This window comes from Dipodomys spectabilis, unplaced genomic scaffold (assembly GCF_019054845.1).
Source record: "Dipodomys spectabilis isolate Male_0828 unplaced genomic scaffold, ASM1905484v1 ptg000158l, whole genome shotgun sequence".
Classification (NCBI taxonomy): domain Eukaryota; kingdom Metazoa; phylum Chordata; class Mammalia; order Rodentia; family Heteromyidae; genus Dipodomys; species Dipodomys spectabilis.
In genome coordinates, this window is record NW_024870835.1 from 3201515 (window position 1) to 3221377 (window position 19863).

General features: G+C 40.9%; 1 protein-coding gene across 1 annotated transcript in view; it reads left to right on the plus strand.

Annotated features, from left to right (window-relative positions):
• Nucleotides 1–9348: 9348 nt before the first annotated feature.
• Mllt3 (MLLT3 super elongation complex subunit) overlaps nucleotides 9349–19863 on the plus strand; it is a 273357-nt gene continuing 262842 nt past the window's right edge. The window contains exons 1-2 of the mRNA XM_042692938.1: nucleotides 9349–9610; nucleotides 11173–11353. Of these exons, the coding sequence (XP_042548872.1) occupies nucleotides 9599–9610; nucleotides 11173–11353 (193 nt within the window). The 5' untranslated portion in view covers nucleotides 9349–9598. The remainder of the gene's footprint in view (nucleotides 9611–11172; nucleotides 11354–19863) is intronic.

Here is a 19863-nt window from a genome sequence, read left to right on the forward strand (position 1 = left end):
ACACCTGGCTGGACCTATGAAAATGTTTTCCTATGTCACTCTTTATATTTTTATATTTTTTCTTTTTACATTTTTATTTCTTTGTTATCTATCCTTTTTTGTTTTGATGGCATTTGAAGTTTTTGTGCTTGCTTGTCTGGCACTCTTATCATGGGAGCCTATTGCTCTGCCTTTTATTTGTTATTTTAGAGATGGAGTCTAGTGAACTTTTTCTGCTTAGGGTGGTCTTGAACCTTGATCCCTTTCAATCTCAGTTTCCTCAATAACTAGGTGTGAGCTATTGGCATCTGGCAGAATGTTGCAGATGCTTTTTCTTTTTTGGTGTTACTAGGGATTGAATTTAGGGTGTCACTCTTAGTAGAAAGGTGCTCTACTTCTTGAGCATTGGTTATTTTTGAGGAAGGGCCTTGCTTTATGCATAGGCCAGCCTGCACTTCTCCTCTACTTCTGTTCTACTCCTATCCCCTGAATTACTGGAGATGACAGGCCAAATCCATATCACTGTGCCCAGTTATCATGCTCCTTCCGTACCTGAGATAATGGTCATGCACATTGCTTAATCACTGAGTTAGAGCTGAAGTAACTTCTTTTTTCCCTTGGCTGGCCTTGAACTATGATCCTCCTACTCTGATTACACATTTGAGTTACAGTGCCCAGCTTATTTCCCTCTTTTAATTGACCTACTTGAGAGTAAGTTGTACGTGATATCTCTAAGCACTCCCATGTTTATTTCCCAAGAATTAGAAGGGTTTTTTTTTTTTTCACAATCGCAGCTCTGTTAGTATGTTGAACAGATTTAACCTTGATACCATAGAACCATCTACTATTTAGTGTGTTCTAACTTATTGAAACTTCTCCAAGAATTTTCTTTAGGCTTTTATGTGCATGTTTCAGATTTGGACTCTAGTTTAAGTATTTAGAATTATACTTAACTTTCATGTTTCTTCAGCTAGCTGTAATCTGGAAAATATTTTCACATTTTTTTCTTTTGGCTCTTATGATACTGATTTGTTGATTAGATCACTTTTGTTGTATAGTGCTCCACACTATCTGTATTTGTCTGATGTTTTCTTTGCCATGGTTAGATTTAGGATAAACTTTTGGTAGGAGTATATAGAGGTGGGGTTGTATGTATCACATCAGGATGGAGACATAATGTCTTTCTATGGTTAGTGATGTTTAAGTTGATTATCTGGTTAAGTGGTGTCCACTAGAGTTCTCCATTTTAAAGGGCCATTTCTCCTTTATAATTAATATGTAATCTGTGGAATGAGACCATGAGACTGTGCAATTACTGTATTTTTAAGAAAAAAATTTTATCTTTAAAGATTTTTATCTTTCAATCACCAGTTCAAAAGTAGATCATGGTTTAAAGCCAGTCCATGCAGGAAAGCCTCTGAAATTTTTTTTTTTTTAATCTCTAATTGCAGAAGAATCCAGAAGTGATGCTGTGGCTCAAGCCGTAGACTGCTAGCCTTGAGCAAAATGGAGCTCAGGGACAGTACCCAGGCCTGGAGTTTGAGCCCCAGGATCAGCAAACAAACTTTCAATCAAGAGTTGTAGCCTAAACCTGTGGTTCCAGCAACCTGGAAAATGGAGGAAGGAGGAACTGGGTCTAAGTTAGCTCAAGCAACAGGACCTGGCCCCAACTGAAAAATAAACTAATGCGAAAAGGGCTGAGTGCCTGGCTCCATTGGTATGTTTGCCTAGTAAGCACCAAGCCTTAAGTTCAGATTCCAATACAAGAAGAAAACTATCCTTCAATCATCTTTCCCAATATATTGACAAATTTTGACTAAATTGATACATTAGAGGCAGAAAAATAATGATTTTTGTAATTGTCTCATTACTATTGTATTAACCAATTTTTTTTGTAATGAGAGCTTTTTTGTTTTTGGTCGGTCATGGGGCTGAACTCGGGGCCTGGGCGCTGTCCCTTAGCTCTTCAGCTCAAGGCAAGCGCTCTACCACTTGAGCCACAGAGACACTTCCGGTTTTCTAGTGGTTTATTGGAGATAAGAGTCTCATGTGGACTTTCCTGGCTGGTCTGGCTTTGAACCGTGATCTTCAGATCTCAGCCTCGTGAGTAGCTAGGATTACAGGTATGAGCGACCGGCGCCCGGCTTAATGAGAGCTTTTGTTTTTAACATTTTCTGTATTTTTTAAAATATTATGCTGGGCACTGGTGGCTCAAGCCTGCAATTCTCACTAATTAGGAAGATGAGATCTGAGAAGTGCAGTTTGAAGATATCTTGGGCAGGAAACGTCTGGAGACTTATCTCCAATTAACAACAAAAAGCCAGAAGTGGAATGTGGGTCTACTGTGGTAGAGTGCTGATTTTGAGCAACAGAGCTCAGGGACAGAGCCTAGGCCCTGAGTTCCAGCCCCAGTACCAGCACACACAAAAAATATTATTGTGTAATTGTAGATACATTTAAAGGTTCAACCTGTTCCAAATCTGGCCATTTGTAGTCCTAAAAATGTGAAATTCTCATTTGGAAGTTTTCTTAATAATTGTTTGTGGATTTAGCACATGCTTTCAGCTTTTTAAGTTTTTTATAAAATTTTACTAGACCCAGAGCTGGTAAATTGAAGATAGAGCCTCACAAAATTTTTGAAATCCTCAGGTCTCTGCCTCTTGAATAGCTAGAATTAGAGGAGTAAGTCACCAGGGCCTTGCCTCTTCCCCCCCCCCCCCCCCTCCGCCCTCCCCAAATAGGGATTACTAGAAATGCCATGAGTAAATCTTTTTTTTTCTTTTAAAAGCGACATAATGAATAACCAGGATTTATTATTGTATGTTTAAACAAGCTTTCATTGTGGAAAGACCCTATCAACACAAAGTCAGTAATTATAAAATGTCTTGAAATAAATAAGAGTATTAGAGGCATCATATTTGTGTCAGAGTGCCAAAAACAGTGGCAGACTTCCAACAGATAACTACTACAAGTTAACTGAATGCATTGAGTTAGTAAGGAAAATAAAATGTTGAAGTCATGCAATACATGGCAAAAGAGTGAAATAATAAATATTAAAGTTCTAATCAGAAATGAGTATAATTCTTTTGCCTTTTGTGATTACTTTTTGGTCCAAGACTAGGATTCAAATTCATTACCTGATACCTTTGCTCATTGGCTACTGCTCTACCAAAGGAGCTATACCTCCAACCCCATCTATTTATGACTTTTATCTCCTTACTATAACTTGAAATTTCCCATAATTTGGTTCAGAGGACAGTCTTTGATTAACTTTTTTCTTATTTGATTTTGTAGTTCTATTACATATACTTCTATATATAGTTCTATTGCATATAGTTCTAGAGATGTAAAATAGTACTGGATGTGTATAATAGATGTGTAATAGAACTGTAATTAGTAATAGTCGCTAGCATTCTTTTGATTCAGCAGACTGCTAAAGTGAACATTCCTTCTTTCCTATCAAGTGGCATTGTTGTCTAAGCCAATACCTCTTTTCCAAATTAATGTAGTTCTGGAATGACAAGTTGCTTTATAAAATTTACAAAGTTTATAGAAGGGCTGAGAAGGTGGCTCAGTGGTAGAGTGCTTGCTTTGCATGCATAAGGCCCTGGGTTCTATTCCTCAGCACCACATAAGCAGAAAAGGCTGGAAGTGGTGCTGTGGCTCAAGTGGTAGAGCACTAGCCTACCACTGAAGAGCTGAGGGACAGTGCCTAGGCCCAGAGTTCAGACCCCCATGGCCAACAGGAAAATAAAAGAGGTTGATAGAAAGCTTTTCTTAAAAATAACATTTAAAATTTTAGAAAAAACTCCAAAACAGAAAGGGCAAGTTTTTCTGTGAGAAAAAGTCTGAACAGAAACTGGTGAATGTAGACAGGTACTTTTTGCAGTTAAAAAAAATCTACCTCTTTCATAAATGTACGTTATAACATCCACAGACATAAATTGTGTCATTGCAGATTATCTACAAAGTTAGTAATATCCTCATAGATTCTTCAGGGCTGACTACATAACCCAACCAGGCTACTCAATACTACCAGAAGGTAGTAAATCACTGACTTCTTAGGGACTTAATATTATTTTCAAAACACTGTCACACCATTTAATACGCAGAATGGACTAATTTCTCCTTCCCAAGCTTCATTTGCCTTTTAATTGAATTTTGAGCTGTCTACTCTAAATTATAGTTCTGGTATGGTATGTTACCATTTTTACCAAATAAAGCAAAACATAATGCAGTATATGATATTAACATAAAGTAATTAGCATTTGATTTCCTAAGCAGGGAGCCTTTTTTTCTTCCAAGGGCCATTTAGATATTCTCAGGCCATACAAAATCACTAATACAGGCAGACAGCTTCTGGAGGCCAACAAGAAGCATCCATTTCTTTCTTTCTTTTTTGGTTGGTTGTGGGGCCTGAACTCTGGGCCTGGGCGCTGCTGTCCCTCAGCTCTTTAGTGGTAGGCTAGTGCTCTACCACTTGAGCCACAGCACCACTTCCAGCCTTTTCTGCTTATGTGGTGCTGAGGAATGGAACCCAGGAACTCATGCATGCAAGGCAAGCACTCTACCACTGAGCCACCTTCCCAGCCCAAGAAGCATCCATTTCTTTGCAAATGTACCAAATGATTTTCAGGGCTTATACAGTTCAAGGGCTGGTTACTTTTGAGAGAGGTGAAATGATACATGAAAATAATCCACATATATACTGGAAATCAAAGACATCAACTAATTTTTTAAAAGGCTTCAAGGATAGATAGGAATTAAGATATAATGAAATGATCTATTTTTAAAAGATTTCTAGGAAGTACTTTCAATTTATTATGTATTTTACCTACAGATATTCCACTGGGGCTCCTGTTTATATTAGAGAAACATTTTCAATCACATTGACCCTCAATATTTATTGTGTTTCATACTGCTAGACTTACAAATGTCTTTGATTAATTTTCAGGCCTTGAGGTGCTATTTATTAAATTAGGGATACAGCCTAGCAAATTAATAAATTATTACCATGGAGGCACTTCTTGTCTTCTGAATGTATAAATGCATCACTTAAATGACTCTTAGGGAATAATTTACACATGAAGAGGCTCTGGTGGTTAAAAAAAGCTCTGTGCATTTTCTTATTCCTGGAAATAGTCTTGGGTGCTTAAGTAGTTATCAAAGCAATTTTTTTTTCAAAGTCGTGATGATTCTTCCTATTTTGGCATTTCCAAACATTATTCTAGATTAATAAATTTGATATAATATTAAACAGGCAGCATTTTGAACCAAAACATTAAAAGAAACAGGTAGACAGTTTCAACTGAGGGAATGTGCTGCTCATGATCTTGATAAGACTTAGTTTTCTTTCTTTGTAGGATTCCCCCCCCCCCCCCACTTCTTTCCCCAAGTGAAGTACAAAAAAGTAAACATAGAAAGTACTTCCTATCAAGGAAAAGGAAGTTAGGAATTTGTTGCTTCTGAAAAAAGAACTCACAACTCCCCAATCCCTTTGCAAGTATTAAAAGGTGAGTGCAACAATTCTCAACTTCTGATCTGGTGCCTGTTTTCCTTGTCCCGCCAGCTCTTTGTGCTGGTTGCTTCTATCTATATGACACAGATCTATCTCAAATTTAGGTGTTATGAAGTTTAAAAAAATCAGAAATGGTTTAGTTGAATTTTTCTTCCTGGGTTATAAACTTTATGACAACAGGAACTCTAATTTATACACTCTGAGATCCTACCTCTGTTCCTGATACATGGAATTATTTTGGTGAAGATATAAATGTACATAATGTATACCATACATTATTGAAGAGAGTTCTTAATTATTCTAAATGTAAGTTTGTAAAATGTCTGTTTACTGTCTGTCCCATTATCTATTTTTCTCCCCATGAATTCTTGTCCAAATCCACATAGCAAAAGATGGCAAATTGTTCATGTTTATTGATACGGTTATTTGAGCTCGTAAATTATCAATAATTTAACCAACAGATAAAATTTATTTCCAGGTGCTCCTTAACACCCTAATTACAATAGATTTTTCTTATTTATTTCCAGTCCTGGGGCTTGAGCTCACAGGCCTGGATGTTGTCCTTGAGCCTCTTTGTGTTCAAGACTAGTGCTCTCCCATTTGAGTAACAGCTACATGTCTGCCTTTTTCTGAGTAGTTTATTGAGAGAAGAGTCTTTTCCTGCTCAGGCTGGCTTTGAACTGTGAAGCTCGATCTCAGCCTCCTGAGTAGCTAGAATTACAGGTATGAGCTACAGGTGCCTGGCATGATTTTCTTTTTTTATTTTGCCAGCAACATCCAATCTGCCCTCAACTGCTAGATTAGTAAAACACTTGGAAATGAAAATCCTGAAAGGAGAACGATGGGTGCTAGGACAGGGGTGGTGGTTGTGGCGGTTGGCAGTGATCAGAAGATAAGCTCTGTCATAGACACTCTCATTTTTCACTCTCCTATTCTTATCTGATAATATGCCTCTCATTTTTCTCTTCCGCTGCTCAAATTAGCCCCACAGTGCTTCATACTTTGTTATACCTCATAGAATGTGTTTTGTTTTTTTTTTGTCCAGTAGTGGGGCCTGAACTGTGGGCCTGGGCGCTGTCCCTCAGCTCTTCAGCTCAAGGCTAGCGCTCTACCACTTGAGCTACAGCGCCACTTCCGGCTTTTTTCTTTTTGCTTATGTGGTGCTGAGGAATCGAACCCAGGGCCTCTGGCATGCAAGGCAAGCGCTCTACCACTGAGCCACCTTCCCAGCCCCTAGAATGTATTTTTGTAAATGATTTCTCTGAATAACTAGAGGGCCTATTCTTCATTACCTTAATTTTAAATATTGCTATTATTAGTTGGAATTAGTACTGAAGTTGGTCTTAAAAAATTAAGCAGCAGTGCTTTTTGAATAGCTATACTGTTGAATGCCCAAAGATGTCTTCCATATTTGTACCTCACTTAAAATATGAAGCTCTACAAATTAATTAAATAAGAAAGGAATTTCTGTTTTGATTGCTTTTAACAAGCTAACTTCTTAAAATAGGTTTGAATTACAAATGGAAAGATTAGCATGAATTTCTTTGTTCAAAGTTGAATCTAGAGTATTCTGGGTCATGTTTTCTTTTTCTATCTTTTCTACTGGTACTAGTCTTTCTGTTGTTTAAGGGGGGGGTCATGTAAGGACGTCGGTGGAAGGGATCTGTGCGCCATCTACTGACCGAATTGACATTTCTAGTGTCTAGAGTTTGGGAATCACCATTCAGTCCCGGATTTCAAAGCATTCTTTGAGAAAGGAGAGTTATTGGGGAACGACCTCTCAGACCCTGACTTGTTCCTGATTGCGGGAATCTGAATTCAGCAAAAGTGTAATTCAACAAAGGAAAATCAAACCCCTTTATCCTCATGTTCTGGGAAGAATTACAAGAGATCAGGGCAGAGCATAAAGAGATGTTGGTCAAACTCTGAAATCAAATAGAAATCAAGTTCTAATTTCCACTTGTGTTCTAAGCCACACTCATTCCTAATAGTTATTACTTAACAGGAAAGGGCTTTACTAATGAATCCAATCTGAAAACTTTGTTTCCAGTCTTACCATTCCAAAAGATTTCTCTTCAATCATTTTACCAAAAGTTTAATAATGCACAGCAGGTAGACCCTCCCCCTCACATAGATACTGTACCTAGTTTGTCTTCACACACGCCTACAAGATTATAATATTTATATAGTTATGATATTACTTATGAACACAGACAAGATGATATTCACTTGTGTACTTTGTTGAGAAATCTAAGCCATTGAAATACTCCCTCCCAATCATTTACTCCTCTTCATGCTAAACCTGTCAAGGGTTGAAGAAGGCTGGGATCCTCCACCGAAGCTGTTTTGGTTGTAACTGGGAAACAGTATCACTTTAAACACTGGAGAGCTGGAAGTCTGCAGGCTTGGAGATTAAAGCTGGGTGGAAGTGATACAATCTGATTCTCATTATCTTTTTTTGTGTGTGTGAGCAGCAAGGAGAATTGAACATTAGGAGACCGGATGTCCAGTCAACCTCCAACCTGCTCGTAAATAAGAGCTAGGAAGATGCAAGGATCTTCACTTAACGAATCAAATTGACACCCATTTGATTTTCATATCAATCGTCTAGTTCTTACTCGTTTCCTTTCAAAAAGAGCATACGCATTTCTAAAGGAAGTCAGCCACTAGGTTTCCTTGAGACCCATACACCACGACCACCACTCTATCCACGGCTGCTGAGCATGGGAACATTTGAGAAGAGAGACTCTGGGAACACTCTTGAGACTGGTTGTCAGCGGGAGCCTAAATGAATTAAAACTCAGAAATGGATTACGTTGGTTGTCACCAATATGCCTAAAGATTACAATCTACTTTATGCACATTACAGTCAGTAGTAACTTTCTCTGCTATTTTAAGGCTCCCGGTCGCTGAGCGCATCCTCAGCGGACAGTCCCCACTGATACAACCAGCAAGCTGTCAAGGGAGGAAGCGTCCCGCAGACAAACAACTCGGAGCCAGGTGCCCAAGGGTCCGCACTGGCTCCTGCCAAGTGTCTCGCCTTCACCTGGGCACGGTTGGTGGCGCTTCCAGCCCTAGATTACCCAATAAGGGAGGCGTTCGCTAGGAAGGAAGTAACAATTTGGTTTCTTGTTCATTTCCAACAATTGCGGTGGCGGTGGCGGTGGCAGCCGAGCGGGCGGTGCGGTGGTGGGCGGGTGCTCGTGAGCGCGTGCGGAAGGGGTCAGGGGATGGTTCCAAGACTCAGCGCTGGCTCTTTTGATACTTGCTTTTGGGTCGGGTGAATTTTGCTCGCCCTCTTTAAGTTTGGGTGTGCGTTCTGGCTTTTTATTTCTTATACACACACACGCACGCACACACACGCACACACACACATATGGTGGGGAAAGTAAAAGAAAGTCTCCCTCGACCTACTAACGCCAAAGACTGGATTGAACATCCCTTCTCCCGCTGCCAGGGAGCTCGAGGCAGTGGCTACATTCCAGCAGTTTTAATCCGTTTTTTATTGTAAGGCGAACGGAGTTTGCACAGGGGTCGGGATGGCTCCCCAACCGGCCTCTCTCTCTCTCTCCCTACGCCAGGGTCCCTCCCCCTCCATTTCCTCCCCCCCTACCCCCCCACCTCCCCATCAGGAACCTGTTACTTTAAGCGAGGCGTTCCAGTGTGGCGCTGCGGGCCGCGGGGGTTTCGGGAGGCGGCCGGTGATTGGCTCTTTCGAGCTCCCCCTGGCTCGCTCGCACGGCCTCCCCGCGCGCTCCGCCCCGCCCGCGCGCCCTCCCTCCGCCCCGTGAGGCTGGGAGCCCGGGTGTCAGGCGCCACAGCGCATGCTCGGGAATCATCCTCTGGCCCAGGAGCTTGCTGCTGCTGCTGCTGCTGCTGCTGCTTTTGCTTTTGGGGCTGAGTTTAATAAGCGAGCGAGCGAGCGAGCACGGGGCGGGGTGGGGGGAGAGAAAAAGGCAGAGAATGTCCGCCATCTACCCTCCGCTTCTGGGCGCGCTCTCATTCATAGCTGCCTCTTCATGAATTACAGCTGAAGCGGGACGGGGAGGGGTGTGGGGGGGTACCACACAACACCCCAGAAAATTCTCCGGGCCCCCAGGCATGGCTAGCTCGGTAAGTACATGCAATAATAATAATTAATAATAATAATAATAAAAGAACCTCCCCCCCTTCCTCTCCGCTCTTTCCCTCCTTTGCCCTGCGCCGCCGCAGCCCAGACAGCGCCAGCGCCTGGGCTCGCTCCGCGGTTCCAATTAGAGAAAGGTTGGTACGGCTAGCCGGGAGCTGCTGCCTCTCCCTCAGCCTCCACTCCCCTCCTCCCCACCCCCCTGGCGGGCGCGCGCGCGCGCACACACACACACACACACACACACACACACACGCTCGTCCCTCCACCCCCCCTCGCGCCTCCCTCCCTCCCTCCTTCCCTCCCTCCTCGCCTCTTTGCAATCACAAGAAGCGCACTCACACACTCGCTCACACGCGCGCACTCACATACTCAGACACGGTGGAAGGAGGCGAATAATAACTCAGCCATATTTCAGCCGCCGCCGCCGCCGCCGTCGCTGCCGGGAGCTGCGGGCACCGTCCGGGGACGCGGCGAGCAGCCTGGGCGGCCGCACCTCCGCAAAGCTCCGCGGCCGTAGGCTACGATGGTGCGTTCTCCCCGGCGCGCGCGCGCGTGTGTGTGAGCCGGAATGTGCGGGCTGACAGCGGCGGGGCTGCACGCAACTTTACCCCAGCGCCCGGTGTGCGCCCAGCCCAGGCTCGGCGGCTGTCCGCCCGCCGCCCTGCTTCGTTGAATTTCATTTTTTTGGGGGGGGGGGTGGAGGGAGGGAGAGAGAGAGGGCGGGGGAGGTAGGAGGTACTTTGGGACCACTTTGGTTCTTGGAAGTGTGTTGCGGGGGTTCCGTTTCCCCGGCTTCTCCCATCGCGTGGAGTGTGTGTGTGTGTATGGGGGGCGCTTTTCTCTGGGGAGGGGGTCGCGGGTGCTTTAAGTTATGGATGCCTCGGCGTGTTTTCCTTCGGGCGTGTGCCTGTGTGTGTGTGACGACGTCCCATTTTTGTTGTGCATGAACCCCCTGGTAAGAAAGAGCACGGGAGTTTGTGCCCATCATTACCGGCTGTCTGTAGTTTCCATTCCGCCTGGCACAGCGCTCCCCACGCACGCTCACACACACACACACACGTACACAAAGACTTCCTCGGCGTGTGCCGGTCGCCGTGGTACTTTCGGGGAAGGGACTCGCTCTAACCCCCCGCCCCCGCCCCGGTGTTTCCAGCCACCTCCCCTCCCACGCCGTGAAACTGCCCGGCTTCGCCTCTTAATTGTTTCCTAATTTGTTGCCGATGGATTTGTTGTTGCTCCTCGCGGCTGAGTGTGTTCTCACCCCCCCACCCCCATCCCCTTCCCGACTGGGGGTAGCATTCCGTTACAATCGTGGCTGTTCTGCCGGCCGGATCCTCGGCTCCTGGGGACCGGCTCGGTGCGGCCCAGGGTTTTGGGGGGTGTGGGGTGTGTGCGCCCACGCGCGTGAAACGTGGATGCCGAGGGCACTGCCGTTTCCTTTTATGTACGTTTCAAGGAGGAAAAAAAAGATGTCAGGCTCAATGTTCAGTACGGAACGATCGCCTTCCTGTTGTTCACGGCCGTCTCTCCTCCCCCCTGCCTGCAGTGTGCCGTGCAGGTGAAGCTGGAGCTGGGGCACCGCGCCCAGGTGAGGAAAAAACCCACCGTGGAGGGCTTCACCCACGACTGGATGGTGTTCGTGCGCGGCCCGGAGCACAGTAACATACAGCACTTTGTGGAGAAAGTCGTCTTCCACTTGCACGAAAGCTTTCCAAGGCCAAAAAGAGGTAGGGCTCGAATACAAAAGAGATTTGATTAAAAAAAAAATGTCTTTGCTTAGCCAGACAACCGTCCCCTTGGCCCGGGTGGTCCTACAGCCCTGCTTCCCCCTCCTCCCCGTGCTGTGATCACCGGCTGGAGGAGCCTCGGGACCCGGTGCTCGGCGCCGCGCTGGCCAGGTCTGGGCTCCTGCCCGCGCGCGTGCGAGAGCCACTTCAGCTCGGTGAAAGTCACCGCAGAGAAAGGAACGTCAGGTGTCGGGTGTTTACTCATCCCAAACCAGCCCTCAGCGGTCCTCTGGGGTTAGCCGCGGGTTCGGTGGGGGAAGGCGCAATTAGTTGTTGGGGTTGGAGGTTTGGGGTGTGGGGCTGGAGGAGGGAATAAACAGTTCGAGCCCTTTTTTTTTTTTCTCTTCTTCCGTTCCTAGAGAAACAGAGATTTACCTGTGCTGCCAGCAAAGAATGCATTGCATGTAGTTATTGTTCTGTCACTAGAAGTCGATTCTATTTGGGGTCGTCTCTGTCTTCCTGTCTGTGTGTGAGGCATTGGATGCCAGTTGCTATAGATTTTCTTTTTTTGGGGGGGGCATTTAACCACTGCCACACACTACCCCCAGTGGGGATTTTACTTAGTTGGGGGGCTTCTTTGTCCTGGCCCCTCCTTGGCACTTGTCTGCCCCCTGAATTTTGAGCAATGGTTTGAAGTGTCTGTCGGATGTGGTCCTCAGGGAGTGAGTTCCTTTATAGGTTTCAAGCTGAGTTTCAGAGACATGAAGCTGGGTCAGCTGGGTCGTCTATTTTTTCAGTGCCTCTTCACCTTGGTTCTTTGCCTTGGAGTCTGGTTTGCATAAGCCAGAGTCAGCCTCTGCAGCCCCAAACATTTTCCATAAAGAGCAGGACAATTTTGGGGAAAAGAAAATGGTGTCACTTCCAAATAAATTTGAAGGGTTATTATTATTTTTTTTTTTTTTAGAAATCCTGGCTTCAATTCCCTTCAGCCTCTGGAAAGCTACTCCTTGGTTGTTTTAGTTGGATTAGTGGAGGTAACAGTACAAATACAATAAGGTGCTTTGTTTGTGTGCAGGTTTATTTATCTAAGTCGACACAATGGCTAGTAGTTATCTTCCATTTGATCCATAATCTTTATTGGCATCTAGAACTCCTGCAGTTTCTTAGGGTAACATCATAATAAATCCATTCTGCTTAGAGCTACATGGAAATAACTGAACATTCAGGGCTGAATAAAGAAAGGAGAAGTGTTACGTGCTTTTGAGGTGGCAGAGTTTGTGTTGGTGCTCATTTTTGTTTCCAGTGTTTATGAAATGGGAAGGATGATTGTATTTTTGTGCTTTTAGTGGCTTGGTTTATAGCTTCTCTTGAAAACTTGAATGGTTGCATTTTTGATGGGCTTCATTAATGGTTAATAAATGCATCCAGGACTAAGAATATGCATGGTCTTTAGGAAATAACATTTACTATTTGTTAGCATTTTATATCAAAAGGTAAAGAGAGAGATCATACTTTATATTTCTTTAAAGCTGTGGTAAGGATGAGCATTGTCAAGTTTTTGTCATTGCAGAAGGTTGAATATGATGCTTCTCAGAATCTCTCTCTTTCCATGTGTCTGTAGAGCCATTGCAGAGGAGTTTAAACAAAAGAAACCACCTTTTAAGGTGCTTAATACACAGTATTACTGCTACTTGGCTGTTGTTCATTTCAAGGTGAAATATACCTAACAAAAAAACCCCAATATTTATTGTATTAGGAAGATTAACTCAGTTGGCAGAAGATGTAGTTCTTAAGGTAACTTTATTTGGGCATCCTGGCAATCAACAAATTGACATAAAATTAAAGATGATCACCCTCTTCTGTTTTTTTTACACTCTGCTTCTCTGATTCACTGAGTGTTTGTGGTGATGTTTCCCTTTATTTCCTATGTGTAATGATTTTCTGTCCAGCCTGAGGGAACATGAGGGTGCTGCCCACAAAAGCCCACACCTGGGAGATGTTGCTAGGTGTGGTAAGCCACTTGGTAACAGTGAGGTCTCCTCACACCTGTCTAGTGAGAAAGGTCTGGTGTTGGACTCCACATTTTTAAAATTCTCAACGGTAGAGTTTCTTTATGAAGTATATAAGCCATTGTTTTAAAATGTTTATTTTTGGATTTTTATTTGTATGCGTGGTTCCCATGATGTGACAAGTCCTGGGAAAAATGCCAGCTTATATTGCCCAGGAGAGACCTTGTCATACTGTAATTACACATGATTCAGATTGCAGGAGAAGGTTTTTCTGTTCATTGGGAGTAGTTAGCTGTAAGTTCAAGTAACACCAAACATGTCACTTAATCCTGAGACTTTTTTTTTTTTGCTATAAAGTTTTTCAAATGATAAGAATAAATGGGGAATAAGAATGCCAGGTATTTCTGTGGCTACTTCTACTCCTTTTAAAAGATGCTATGCTTTGTTAAATTGTAGATCTGTAAGTTATAGGATAAAATTCAGCTCATTGAAAATGGGAGAAAGTACACAAATGAATTGAGAAAGGTCTGAGTTTAGATGTTTAAAAGAAATACTCATACTCTAACTATAAAGGGCTATGAATACTGTAAAGAGCTATGCAAAGTGACAAGTTAATCATCTTCACTATATACAGTAGCTGATAATCAGAGATAAACCCTAGCTGAACATGAATTGCTCAGCCATGAAGATGGCTGAATCTTTAGTTTCATAAATTTGTGGTCTAGAAATGTGAATTGATTTTCAGGTTGATTTCCTTTACTTCACAATAATATTATGAAAACTTGTTGAGGAAGAAATTATAGTATTTTCAACTTGTTACCAGAGGAGAATAACATACACCATTTCAGAAGTGAGTTAATTGGATCTGAATTAATGAGGTTTTACAGTTGCACAGAAGTATAGGAGATTCTCATAGAATAAGATTTTAATGAAATAGTGAAGCCTCGAATTCCATTAGCCAATACAGAAGAGGCAAGTTCAGTGTAATGCATTGTTAAACTACCTACTTAGTAGAAAAGACCATAATCTTATTTGTTAGTGCCAAAGATTTATGCATGTTTGACATGACTAAAATGAATAGTCACATTCAAAATAGTTTTTAAATATTAATGTTTTCAATTTCAGTAAGATGCCAATTTCAGAGAATTTTCTTTCCAATTACATCCATGTTTACTTTTGTATTATGTTCATTTGACATTTATGATATGAAATCTGTTGCTTACTATTTTATGTAAGCTAATTTGGTCATTTTGGTATGATTTGGTAGCTTTTATTTGTAGCCTTTAGTCCTTTGACCACTCAAAATATAAAATATAACCAGTCCATTATTACAACTCTTATTTGATTCAAACATCTGGGGCTAGCTTTACACACAGCAAAGCTGTGATTTTCTTTTTCTTTTTCTTTTTTTAAAATTTATGACCTTTATTAACAGGTGCTTGCAGTTTGTTGACTCTTTTGAAAAAGTCAAGTTGTAAACTTTTATTACAAATTAAAAATGAACTTCTTAAAAATCTCAACTTGACCAGATATGAAACAATTTAAAAACCTTTAAAGGTGTATTGAGAAAAACCAGAGCTGTGATTTTCATCTGAGAGAATTTGGACAACTTAAAAAAAATCAAGGTACTTATTCAGAATTTTGTAAGTATTTCCTCTTTTGAGATATAAAGAGGTATAAATTAAAAAGAAAGGTATAAAGTCATTAAAATATATAAATGAGTGTTATTTGTGTTTGATTACGACGAATTAAGATGACTACTGAGAAAACTTTAATTCTTGTCATTTTGGAGCAACGTAAATATAATTTTCCAAAGAACTTAAAAGCTGAGATGTTAGAAGGTATTTTACATGCTGTTGGTGAGACTATAAACTGGGCATGAACATTTAGGTGGACATTTGGCAAAACCTATTAGAATTGCTGAAGTTTATACCCTTTATTCTAGTAATTTTACTTCTAGGAGTTTTCCAAAAGCTATTTCAAGTCTCTGACCATTTAAGAGATGTGCCTATTCAGATAAAAAGTATATGTATCTGCTGTATATGTATATAAAAAAGCATATGATTACTGTGGCTAATGCCCGTAAATCATTCTTATTCTGAAGGCTGAGATCTGAGGATTTCAATTTGAATTTAGCCTAGCAGGAAAGTCCATGAAACTCTTACCCCATTTAACCACCAAAAAGTCAGAAGTGAAGTTGTGGCGCAAGTAGTAGAGTGTTAGCCTTTTGCAAAAAAGCTCAAGGACAGCACCCACGCTCTGAGTTGAAGTCCTAGGGGCCAGCATGCATGCATATACACACACACAACACAGACAGAGTATACATGCGTGTATGTGTATATAAATAAAATTTTGGATGAATGGGCACCAAAGTCTCATCAATAGTTTTCTTCATTGAGTGCTTGTGGTGTTGTGGGATGTGATTATATTTTTGTAGTGTTTGATTTGAAAGAATAAAATTAATACTGTATATCATGAGCAACATTACTTTGGAAGACTGAAAGAAAAGAATCAGTATGGAATATTGCCTTTTAAACAGATTAGCATGTAACTGTATGAAGAGTGATCTTTAACCATTTTAGCTAGGCATTGTTTAATATTGAAGAGGAGTTAAGATCAGGAATTGCAGACTTGTATCCAAAGGCTAGTTTAAGGATTTCCTGGAATGATCTGGGCAAGTTATTTTTCTCCCTCATTTGTGTTATGGGACTAACAATAGAACTGCAATTTTATAAAGATTAAATATAAATCCTTTATTTTCAAACTCATGAGACTGAAGGTCTCCTTACACTCTTACAAATCATATAAGGGCTTCAAAGAATTTATCTATTTAAGTTATATCTATTAATTTTACTCTACTAAAAATGAAAACAGACATTTTAGACAAATAATGTGTTTTAAGAGAAAACTAACCTATTGCCTGTGAAAATTACATTGTTTTCGTGACAAACTATTGTCCAAAACAAAAAAAATGAAAGAAATATCATTGTTTATTTTTGTAAATCTCTTTAATGCCTGGATTCATAGACTTTATATCCACTTCTGTGTTCAATCTTGCAGGCTTATCACATGCCTTGTGGCCTCAATAGAAATGAGAATGACAAAGGCATGTCTTGGGATTGTTTTTGTTTTTTTTTTTTTCTGCTGGTCGGGGGCTTAAATTATGGGACTGGGCACTGAGCTTCTTTTGCTCAAGCTAGTGCTATACCACTTGAGCCACAGTACCACTTCTGTTTTTTTTCTGTGATTAATTGGAGATAAGAATCTCATGGACTTTCCTGCTAGGACTGGTGTCAAACCAGGATCCTCAGATCTCAGCCTCCTGACTAGCTAAGATTACAGGTGTGAGCCACTGGTGCTCAGCTTAAGAAAATAGTTTAAATTTTGTCAGTTACCTGAATAGGTCTTAGGGATATTGAAATCCTCAGACTACATTCTTGAGAATTTCTGGCAGAAAGTATAATTTTACACAGATAAATGGCCCGATAAATACATTAAAATTAGTTCTTCTAAAATTATTGTTGCTAATAAAAATACCCATTTAACCAAAAAAGGAAGAGCAATTGTTTCCTAATATTCCAGTGTAACACTTGTCAAAATTCATTTTTCAAGGAAGGCTAACCCAAATTTGAGTCATATTTGATGTCATTTATACCATGTGCCTCCATGGTATGTTGTCTGTATTTTGCAGAAGTCTTTTTCATCATCATTTTGAGCTAGCCTCTCCAGAACTCTCAGAAAGGTAGGCAGGGCAGAGTTCTCAATTGGTTAATAATTTTGCCTTAAAGAGGTTTTGTTCTTTCTCTTGGTGTTTTGAAGTTTCCCTCAATTGTGTTGTCATTTAACCCAACTTGGCCTCTTTCTTTTTTATTTTGTTACTATTACAGATGATCCCAACTACTCCTCCCTCTCTTTTTCCTTTTCTCTCCCTCTCTCTCTCTCTCTCTCTCTCTTTCTCTCTATTTCTTCATGGTTGCAGTCTTCAAAAGGTATACCTTAGAAATTGGGAAATTACCTGTGATGTTAATACAATGTAATCTTCATGAAAAACTCATATATGCTTGGCACTGGTGGCTCACTCCTTGCACTGAGACCTTGGGTCGAAGCCACCCTGGGCAGAAAAATCTGAGATATCTTTATATCCAATTCATCACCAAAAAAGTCAGAAGCAGAAGTGTGGCTTAAGTTGTAGAGCACCAGCCTTAAGCAGAAAAAGCTAAGGGAAAATCGATGCCAGTGGTTCACGTCTGTAATCCTAGCTACTCAGGAGGCTGAGATCTGAGGATCGTGGTTCAAAGCCACCAACAGCAGGAAAATCTTATCTCCAAATAACTACCCCACCCCCCCAAAAAAAGCCAGAAGTGGAACTGTGGCTCCTGTAGTAGAACACTAGCCTTGAGCAAAAGTGTTCAGGGATAGAGCCCTGGTACTGAGTTCAAGCCTGAGAACAAGCACCAATAACACCCCCTAATAACAACAACAAAAAAACAACTAAGGGAGAATAATCTGGCCCTAGCATTGAGGTTAAGCCCTAGTACTAGACAGGCATGCATGCACCCTCACCCCCAAAGAACAACCCTCAAAAAACTTTCATATATTCATCTTTTAAAGTGCAAATAATCTTTTTTTCTAGTTAATAGATATATATGCATTATAGAAAAATCAAACCACAAAAATAGAGGGAAAGAAGTTTCCTACAAGTTTTATAGATAACATTTCTATCCTTGTGTTTGTAATATTACCTTTTTGCAATGCTGTTTCATAGTGTTATATGAATATGGACTCAATGCAATTCATTTGGGTCTTTGTATTATTCCCAATGTTAATTTGTTATGACTAATGCTGTAACGGACATCTTGGCATTCATTTTAAAGACTTTTTCCAAGAATTTCCTTGTGCTAATTTTCCAAAAGGGTGATAGTTACATCAAAAAAAGTATGCAATTTTATATTTTAGTATGAATTATCAAATTTTCCTCCCCAAAGTGTAAACTCTGTAGGGTATACTTACACAGGGGTAAAAAAATGGTGCATTTCTCTGCATAGTTGCCAGGACTAGGAATGAATAGTTTTTGTTTTTTTAACCTTTCCTAATCTGCTGCATTAAAAAAGCCCACCTATTTTAATATGCATTCATTTGATTAATACTGCTGCATAGCTTTTCATTTATTTATTTATTTGCCAGTTGCTTTTTTGCATTGTACCTGTTCTATGCACTTTGTAATTCATGACTACTTTATTACTCAGAATTAAAAAAAAAAAAAAGGACAGGACAGCACAAAGAATAATACAACAAAACATTCAGTTCCTCACTACTAAGACATGTTTGTATTTTGGCATATTTGATTGCTTGTTTTGACTTTAGGGATTTAAGTATTAAAGATATAGCTAACATTTTCAAGTGCTTCCTAACCCTTTCTTTGATTCTTTCCTTCTTTGATTCTTTCTTTCTTCCTTCCTTCCTTCCTTCCTCCCCCTCTCTCTCCCTCCCTCCCTCCCTCCGCCCCTCCTCCCCTCTCCCCCCCCCTCTTTCTTTTATTAAATATACGCTTGGATATTCATATTGTTTACAAATAGTATATACTATCTTTCCTTTTTTTTTTTTTTTTTTGGTCGTGGAGCTTGAACTCTGGGCCTTGGTGCTTTCCCTGTGCTCTTCAGCTCAAGGCCAGTGCTCTACAGCTTGAGCCACAGCACCACTTCCAGTTTTCTAGTGGTTTATTGGAAATAAGAGTCTCACGGAGTTTCCTGCTTGGGCTGGCATTGAACCATGATCCACAGATCTCAGCCTCCTGAGTAGTTAGGATTACAGGCGTGAGCCACTGGCCCTGGCAGTATATACTATCTTAAAGTCAACAGAAAGAGTTTCTTCTTAAAGCCAACAGGAAAAGTTTCATACTGAGTGAATTTTTTTCAATTGAGATAATTCGTGCACTACAAAAGGATTTAGCATGTTAACTTAGTTGCCACTATTCCAGAACATTTTCATTAATAAATAATTTTGTATAATCTTGCTCCTTTTCTCCCATTCAACATAATTTTGAAACTAGCCATATTTTATGTATAGTCAGTTAATTCTCTCATAAGAACATGTTCTATGTTTTTCTTTCACCTCTTAAAAGAAACATGTAGGTTATTTTCTGTTCTGTGAAGTGAGCATTTTGTACATGTTACCTCAAGCAAATGAACAAGAGTTTGGACGTAGGTCTAGAATTTGAGTCATTGCATTGTAGGCATGTGCATTTTCATTTGTGGTAGACAGTGTCAGATTGTTCTGCAAAGTAGCTGTGACAGTTCATACTCTGTCAGAGAATGAGTACTATTTTTCTCTACATCTTTGCCAACCTAGTCTATTTTATTTACTAGCTTGTTTATTTGGGTTCTGAGGTTTGAACTCAGAGTGTCTCTTGCATTCTTGGCAGTGCTGAATTATTATGAACCATACCTCCACCCTAAGTTTGACCATTTTGATAATTTTTTATGTCTGATATAGAGTTGATAA